Raw genomic sequence first — 9,213 nt, 5'->3', positions numbered from 1 at the left:
AAAAGCAAATAATTTTCAAAAAAGGAGGGAATAAAAAGCGTTTACTTGACATTTCAAAATGTTAACCTTTTGTTTATTCCTAGTCACGCGATGTAGGAAAAAATATAAACAATGTGTCGACTTTCACATGCAAAATATTTTATCTAATAAAACTGTTTATATTAGGACGGAGGGAGTGGTCATTATTCATTCCGTTTTAATCTATCTTTTTAAAATAAATAAATTAAGTAAATTGTTTATAGATAAAAAAATAATATAAAACAGAATAACATACTATTAAACAATAATATAATCCAACATTGTCGACATCATAAAAGATAAGTTTTATATGCATTTACAAAAAGAAAAGGGTATTAGTAATGTAATTGTATGCGTCAATATCTTATACATCCAAGTTACAAAAAATGCAATGCATACATTATCACATTCAATCAATTTATAACAATGTATATAATACATATCAAGGTAATCCCTTCTCAATGTTTTTCGTTTCCGTTTTCCTAAAGAAGCCACCATCGGCATCGATTAGAGCTTTGAATGAGATTAAACAAAGAAAAGAAAAGAAGAAGATATAGTGACCATGTCGTAAGACAAATAAAAATGTTGTAGCTTCAACCATTGAAAGTGAAGCCCGTATTTTGATTGTTAGCATTTTAGTTTGTTACAACTCGGATGTGTTCTAGCGAGAGGAACTGAAAGTTTACTCAAATCGTGGATCCCGTCTTTCATTTCCTAACTTTGATTCAGTAACACATACCATAAGACCTTTACATAAATGCACCGTAACATGATTTGTTTCAAAATCGGGATTATATGGTTTTTGGAAACTGATTTTGCTAGGCTGTGATAGGATATTGATGATCGGGATTGTGGCGATTAAGACGTTGGTTTTGGCTTTGTTGATATGATGTACCTAAAGACGGGATCTAGAGACCAAACAGTAAAAACAAAGAATTTTAAAAGTGCTATAAAAGGGATTAAGATACCTACATAAAGTTATAATTTAACACTTGGTTAATGAGATTAAGTTGTCATTCCTACTCTGATGGGGTGATTAAGGTGTGAAATAAAAGGTTAGGAGTTCAAACCTCATAGTCTATAAGGCTGAGGGGTGTGGAGCGTGAGAAAGGGCGCAAGAGGACAGCCGCTCGCGCCCCGGGGCGCGAGCACCACACCACCGAGGCGCGAGAGGGGCGCGAGAGGGGCGCGAGCGCGGAAAAAGAGGCAGGCGCCAGGGGTGTAGCGCTCGTGAACGGCATGGGAATGCGTAAATAGAGCCGTTGGGCTCTTTGTTTATTAAAAAAAAAAATTCCGGCAGCCTGTAAAAAATTCCGGCAGCCTGAAAAAAATTCCGGCAGCCTGTAAAAAATTCCGGCAGCCGAATTTTTTTGTTTATTAAAAAAAAAAAGAAATTGGATTCATTGGGTAATGGGTTTTGACCGGATTCGTTTTTGAAGACCCAGTTGTCGCGTTGGTAGCGTTCGATTGAGTGTTTCTCGGTGAAGGGAGAGTGTGAAGATGATGTGAAATTGATGGAATTTGGGGTTTTTGAAATGGGTAACTTGATATGGAGATGGGTGGAGTTTAGATGTGAGAGCCATTGGGTTGAATTGATTTGAAAAGAAAGAAGACACATTGATGATTTACGAGTTTTTATAATAATTCGTTTTTTTAATACATTTATAAAAAAATAAAAAAAAAACCGCTCGCGCCCCCTCTCGCGCCCCTCCACACCATGTCCCGGGGCGCGAGCACCACTACCAACACCCATCTTATCAAGTTTCTCTCTCTGCCACACGTCACAATATTATTGGCTGGCGCCCCCACTCGCGCCCCCTCTCGCGCCCCCCACACCCCTCAGCCTAAATATTTAGTTGTTCAAAAAAAAAAGATAGATCATACTCGAGTTCTAAATGTACCTTGGAAGAGCATTTGGAAGAACATCTAAACACAAAATTAATTTGATAATTTGGCTAGTTTTTCGAGTCGTATACAAAGTTGTGGTATCAAAATTAGGTCATTCAATCTTTAAACTAGTGTAAATAATAAAATTCAGCAATGCGAGTTCATGGACCGTCGCTCTAGTCCCCCTTCTCAAGAACAACTACATTTTCCCTCTCCCAAAACCCAACCCTCACCACGAACCATCTCTATCCTACCCCTCTTTCCCGTCATATGTTTCTATCTTCCACCACAACATTCTTTACTCTATAAATCAGCGTTTGGCGTGTCTTAAAACCGTCTTTTTATACATAAATTTTTTTACATAATAAAGCAATAAAGGGTTTCACATGACATTCTAATTCATGAAATGGTTTTAACTTTTAAGAGAATGTGTAATGGAAAGAAGGGTGAGAAAGCATTTTGACTTTTGATAGAAACAGGGTTGACCAGTTGGTAGTGGTTGTATGAATGTATGGCGTGCACTTTACGTGAGACAGACAGCCACAGGCACAGGCGCAGACAGGCTGCTGCAGACCATATCTTTGCTTTACTGGACCCCACACGCGTGACTCACATACATGGACACCAATACACTTTTCATCTTTTACTTTTTCATAATGCCACTTTCAATTTCCTTTTTTATAAATATACCAATCTATATACAATGTTCAAATGTGCTATTTTATAAGAATTAAACAATTTCTGGTTTGTTCAGTACTAGACCATCTTCAATAACATTTCTGAGAGGTGGTGTACGCGCTGAAGAGCAGTGGCGATAGCAAAAAAAATGTCGAATGAGCAGATCTAATTAAAAGACAGACATTGAGACATATCACCGAATGTATGTTAAAAGAGTGGTTGAACCTACATGCTAGAAACAAAAAGGATACATTGACAACAGAAATATATTTCAGTTGTTCAAATACAAAAAATTTGTAGCTTTATAAATCGTATGTATTCCTAGAATTAAATCCGGAGTTGAATCAACTCTTTGGGCTATAATTTGGCTAACAAAATCAAAGTGTGAAGGATATTACCTATTTGCCACCAATATAATCAAGCAAGTGTTTATCAAGTTCAAAATGCTGACAAAGACGTTTCTGCAAAAATTATAAATATAAAACAATCATAAAATATATATCTAAAAATAGCGACCCGTTTACTCAAGCATCACTTGATTTGAGTCGCATAGGAAAAAACTTACATATAGCAAAAATGGGCTAAACGAGTCAAAGTTCGTCCAAAGTATATTTTTATCGCATAAAACTCCGATTTGATTTAAATTAATTTTTTATAACATTATTGATATTTTGTTATTATTTAGTTCTTGAAGCTAAAATGAACACGTAAATAATTTATTAGAATACATGAAAGTTTTACAGTATACCTTTGTTATATCGGAAGATTTAGTATGCAAATCAGGAAAGCGAGAAACCTCTTCCGCGTTCTCAAATAATATATAAGTTGGGAGTTGATCAGGTACTCCTGCACATTATATTTACAAAAATTAAGTTAATAAATAATATTGTCAACACACAACATAATAAATAACTAAATTAAACAACACACACCAAGAAATATTCCAAATCTTGCAGCCACATTCGGGAAAAGCCCAAGATCAACTACTCCAAAAGATATATTTTTATTTGAGAAACTGTTGCAAAAATAGATGAATCAAAATGATGGTTAAAAATTAATAAAACATTTCTTGATTAATAGTCAAAGTTATATATACACACACTAACGTTATAGAAAGTTCAGGGAGAACGCGACTGGTGCGTATGCATGATGATGAAATTGAAGATCGGAATTCCACCTGTCAAAAAAGGAAATCAGATCAATGACTCAGATTAAATATAAAATGAGAAAATGCATCAACAAAAATATGTCAAGAATATTGTGAGTGGTCCTAACCAGCCAAAATCTTGATGTGCCACCTTCGGTTAATAGAGTTTCCAACTGCAGGGGTGTTAATTGTGTTGCAGAGCCTAAAATCACATGATTTAGAAAACTTTGTAAACTGGAAAATTAAAGCGTAAAAATGCAATGTGGTGTAACATAGACAGCAAAACTGAAGTGCATGCGCGTACCTAGTCCCGTGTAGGCAGGTTGTTGTGTAAAGAGATATATAACTGTGAGGAGAGAACAAAAATAACAAACGTATCAGATTTCTAAGGCATATTATGACAAAATAAATTAAAATTTAATGATAAAATCGTATAGATGATGCTTTAACAAGCTGTAATATCATAGGAGAAATAAGGCATACCTAAGAATGTCATCATGAACCAGAGTGCCAAGTGAAAATCCACAACTAAGGAAATGCCAACAAGAAAAAGCTGGAAAACATATCCAAACACTGTGTTAATTACAATTTTACCATTTTCTTCAATTTATGAATGTGATAGCACAATTTTTTAAACTTAAATAGATAGAAAATCTTTGTCAAGTAATTGATGTCTCAAACTTAAGTATTCAACTTTGGAGTTTGATAAATGAAAACCGTTTAGTTAATTGTTCATTTGCGCTGATCAGTGTTACACTTGTATTTGTTATGTTTCCCATTCTTGTTTCCACATTTCCTTTTATGTTTTCCATTCTAGTTATGTGTGTTAATGTTTTGAAAATAGTACACAGAAATGAACTTGTCATTCCTCTAACTTCTGTTGCGCATACAAAATTACATACTGGTCATGTTTGTTAACTTGAAGCAAGTTGTTCAAATGAGCTTGAGGATGAAATATGGATTGTTTTGGTGATGGTGAACAAGGATGTTTGTATGATTTTTATTTCCTTAGAACTTTTGATTTTAAGAAATGACTTTAACTGCTAATGATATTAGTTTTTTTTATTATATTTGTGGAATAGTATTAATTTTCTATGCCTACAATACATTTTTTGAACTTATTAATTATTGCACCTTTTGACTTTTTTTAATTTTCCTTTATGATTTGTACTTTTTATGCAAAGACATTCTTATTTTTCCTTGCTTCTGTTGCGTTACAGATAATTGTAATAGTTATATTAAGTTCAAATTCAAATATGAAGAGCAAATATTTTATAGCAGGGCACAAAGATTTAGGTATAATAATGCAGTATACTAAATTACTAACTAAGATTGGATACTTCATGTACAAATATTAATTAAAATTGTAAATTAACAGGAACCAGTGCCTAACCTTTATAGCATGTATAAGATTAACACAATTTCTTTAACTTATATAGATAGCATCTTTGCTAAGTATTTGATGTTCCAAAATATTCAAACTAAAGCACCTACATATAAATTTGAAGTCTCTCCTAATATTAATAATACGGTATCTACAAATATAAATGATTCAGAACTTTTGGATGCCTTACAGCCTACTTCAATGTGTTAGAGAGCGAAGATGTGATTTTGATAGAGTGATACTAAACTGTACCATGTTATTCTGATTTTCCTGTCATATAGCAAACACTCGTATCACTCTTTAAGTATCATGAACAATTCAACGTATTTTACGAATATTTGTTATATTTCTTAATAATGCTTTTTGGTTAATGTCCCCCTAAATTCTAGTATTCCATGACCTGGAACCTACAATGCTATCCATACAACCCTTGATGACTTACCTGTATTCTCTATGCAAAGAGATTCATTTCCTTGTTTCTATTGTGTTACAAATAAGTATAATAATTTTATTAAGTTCAAATATAAAGGGCAAATCTTATTTGCAGGGCACAAAGCTTTACGCTTAAATATGCAATATATCAGCCAAGACCAGATACTTCATGTACAAAAATGCATTAAAATTCTTCACTAAAAGCACCAGTGTCTTCTGCACTCTAAAGCATGTATAGGATTTCCAAGTTTGATATTCTGCAATATATTTAGCTTTCAGAGAATCAGAGCACATCAAATTACAGAAATCGGATAAATTCCAGAAGGGGGTATGCAAGTAATAGCTTGGCTAGGCTTAATGTGGTTGAAACTTAGAACTCATGATAACCTAGATACCCTAAAATGGCAGATGTAAACTAATCACAGTTTTGTATCAAACTTTCATAAGCAAACAAGTACAGATTTAAACAAAATTAAAAACAGAAAAGGTAATTACTAGAAGCACCTTAGCAAATAACAGCATATCTGCAACAAAACCATCCCAAGTTTCTTCTTTCACCCCCTGCAGAAAGCAGAACAGCTGATTAAACACCCTCTCACCATAAAAAAAAAACTTTATTATAATTCCTTCATTCCACTCTTCCGACTACTTTTTCCTATATGATCACTTATGAACTTAAGTACTTAACTATTTATAAAGAAAGTGTAAATATAACACCATCACAAGTTCATTCACCAGTTATCCGGGAAAACTAGTGGCATGGTGTGCAAAGTTGGTTTGGTTACAGGGGATTAACCATAACTATAACCGAGCTTCGGTTACGGAACAATGCTTAACCATAACCAAATGGTCGATCCACCGCCGGTTTCGTTTAAGTTCTGTTAATTTACCAATATACTTTTTATTATATTTTCCTCTGTTCAGATGAAAATGGTTCGGTTACAGTGTTCCAAGCTCAATTATGAAATTTCAAAGCTAAAATATACCGGCTCCAAGCTTGGTTATTGCGTTACAAGCTCGATTATAGACAGTTGCAGCATGAATGTAAATGTTCAAAGCTAGAAATAGAGAAATAACACATCGAAATAGAGGAATATAATATATTAAAAAAAAAAAACATACAAGGTTCGGTTCGGTTTTGCTTAAAGTCGGTTCAGAAAAACACACTAGGCGTAACCATTACCTAATCGTCAGTTAATCAGATTCACCTAACCATAACGGATCGGTTTAGTCAGTTATGGCTAATTATTCAGTTAATGGTTTTGTTTTTGCTCAGCTGGCATCAATATTCAAGCAATTAAATACAATTTAAAAAGCTCAATTGAGTAACTACACAAATATAGTAACTAAACTAACTTAAGTTAAATTTAAACATATATAATAATTTATAAAAAAATTAGAAGGTAAGAAACAATACCAACTACAATTCCAATCTACCTAAACAATGATTTATAATAACAAAGAAAAAAACCTAAAAAATACAACAAAATAATCAAAATCAAGAACAAAATAATAACAGCAAATACCAACAAATACTTGTAACAGCAAAAGAAAAAAATCTAATAATAACAACAAAATATAAATCAGCAAATATTTATAACGTCTCATAATCGAAAACTAGCAAATACGAACAAAAAATAAAAACAAACACCTATAAAAATAAACCTAATAATAACAACAAATTGGTTCTCACTGTTTTCATGTTAAGAATAAAATGTATTTGATCCTGTTTCCATATATATATATATATATATATAAATAAACTATATACCTTGACAACGGCTAACGTAACAAACGCCAGAAACGCCTGCAGTTCCTGCAATCAATTAAAAAACTAACAAATCAATACACAATACAAACACATGATCATCGCGTATGTTATTTAACAGAGAGAGAGAGAGTGAATAATAATATACTCGGTGTAGAAGGTATCCGGCGAATTGAGGTGAGAATAAGTGATGAGTGGTGAGTCGGATGGAGAAATAAGAGAAGAAAGTGAGGAAATGGAAGAGGTAATAGGGCTCTGATACGATGGAGAATAATAAGTTCATTGTTATATCGTAGTATTGGATTGGATCCACTGTCGCTTCGTCATTGGTATTTGGTTTTGCCTTCTTCCCCATGGTTTGGTCTGGTTTGGTTCTAGGGTTTGGTTTTCAGATTCAGAGATCGATCAAATCAATTAGTTCTTGTTACTTGTTGTTGCTTTTATTTGCCAACGTATCAATTTTATTGATCGATCATGTATAAAAATCTGGGATCTATTCTAGATGTTTTACAGGTATGTATAAAATCCGAGCTTGGCTAGATTTGACTTACAAATACTCGAGCTCGGTCGGGAGTGGTCTTTTTTAAGCTTGGCCTCGGTTTGAGAGTTTTTTTTTTTTTTTTGAACTGTAGATTTTAATAGAACAGACCGGAACCTCTCCTACCGAGAAGCTAGCGGGGCCGGCAACAACATAACAAAACAAAGAAGTTACAAAGTCAAACATTTCCATCTATTTTGGTCTACGTCCAAGCTCTTTTGATCTATTTTTTATTCACAAAAGGCTTAAAACCTTAATGTCACTTAGGCTTTGGCATACTGGTAGGAGGAAAATCCTCGTTGGTGGGAACCCATGGCCGAGTCATGAGTCATGTGGTGGGTGTAATACTACGGGGTTAAAACTGTAAATAAAGAGGAAAAAGATTTGGCTGTTCAAAAAAAAATTTGAAAATCAACTTATTTCGAGCTTTCCAGATACACCAGCAAGTCAGCATTATAAACGAGCGCACCATTTTTCTTTTGCCTTCAATATTCGGAACCTGGTTATGAATATCGACTATATTGTGCATTGAAGAAGCGAAATTCAGAGGAATATTATACCACATGCTAATTTTGTTTCACATAATTGTTGCAACAACACAACCAGAAAACAAGTGTTCTATCGAATCACTCGAAGCCATACAACAATTGCAAATATTCGGCACAAAAAGAACCTTCCTTTTTAGCAAGTTATCGCACTTGGAAGACGATTTAGTAAATCCCGCCAAATGCACTCCCTGTGAGAAGGATCAATCTTATATAATTGCTTTTTAATTAATGCAATCGAAAAGTAACATGTCACCTCATCTCCCCAAACCTATTTATCTTCTTTCCCGTTAAATCTAAAGTAATAAAGTTTTTCAAGAAGCTCCATCAACTCATTTACCACCTCACCATGAGTAGGCTGATTCTTTCGGCACCAGTTTAACTCAATTTTCCCATTTGATTTGACACAATGATCCGACACAAGACAAAACTTAACTCTTTCTGAGGATCAATCTCATTTTCTGCCCATTTTTCCACATGTCCTTTTATTAACCTTTCCAAAGAGACATAATTTATCATTTTGTTTATTGCTTATTTATTAGTTCAAATACGTTTCAATAACTTTTATATATTATAAGAAAATTTTAAACAACGCTAAGTTCGGCTCAAGCTCGTGCAGTACCTTAAACAAGTCAAAGCTTAGCTCGAGATAGATTGCGCAGTTTAAAACCATACATAGATGTACAAAAGATATAAAACTTAAGAATACACAAAATTCGTTAAAACTCGATGAGCCTAAACGAGTTTCTTATACAAGACTCGAACTCGAGTTCAATAATTAATAGCTAAATGAGCTTTTTTGAGGCTTGGGTTCGG

At 33.7% G+C, this 9,213-nt stretch overlaps 1 protein-coding gene across 1 annotated transcript; it reads right to left on the bottom strand.

Annotated features, from left to right (window-relative positions):
- Positions 1-2,798: 2,798 nt before the first annotated feature.
- Positions 2,799-7,717, bottom strand: LOC143566955 (uncharacterized). Its single transcript, XM_077053498.1, has 10 exons — positions 7,463-7,717; positions 7,318-7,362; positions 6,051-6,107; positions 4,214-4,283; positions 4,035-4,076; positions 3,859-3,932; positions 3,690-3,760; positions 3,516-3,598; positions 3,332-3,429; positions 2,799-3,044 (listed from the first exon to the last, which is right to left on the bottom strand). Exons 1-10 carry the CDS (start codon positions 7,667-7,669, stop codon positions 2,982-2,984), a joined length of 810 nt encoding a protein of 269 aa, XP_076909613.1. The 5' UTR covers positions 7,670-7,717; the 3' UTR covers positions 2,799-2,981.
- Between the last annotated feature and the right edge of the window lie 1,496 nt (positions 7,718-9,213).

The sequence above is a fragment of the Bidens hawaiensis genome, unplaced genomic scaffold (genome assembly GCF_021521415.1).
Source record: "Bidens hawaiensis isolate Kalapana, Puna unplaced genomic scaffold, B.hawaiensis_p1.1 tig00023094_1, whole genome shotgun sequence".
Lineage (NCBI taxonomy): Eukaryota > Viridiplantae > Streptophyta > Magnoliopsida > Asterales > Asteraceae > Bidens > Bidens hawaiensis.
The sequence above is the reverse complement of the archived record's forward strand: the minus strand, read 5'-3'. Positions and strand labels throughout refer to the sequence as shown.

Bases quoted from the DNA above. Each gene is read 5' to 3' on its own strand.
- LOC143566955 (XM_077053498.1), bottom strand. From the start codon at position 7,669: ATGGGGAAGAAGGCAAAACCAAATACCAATGACGAAGCGACAGTGGAT. The intron at 4,077-4,213 runs GTATGCCTTATT...CTCTCCTCACAG, and splicing joins GTTCATGATGACATTCTTAG to TTATATATCTCTTTACACAA. The intron at 3,045-3,331 runs GTATACTGTAAA...TAATTTTTGCAG, and splicing joins AATCTTCCGATATAACAAAG to AAACGTCTTTGTCAGCATTT.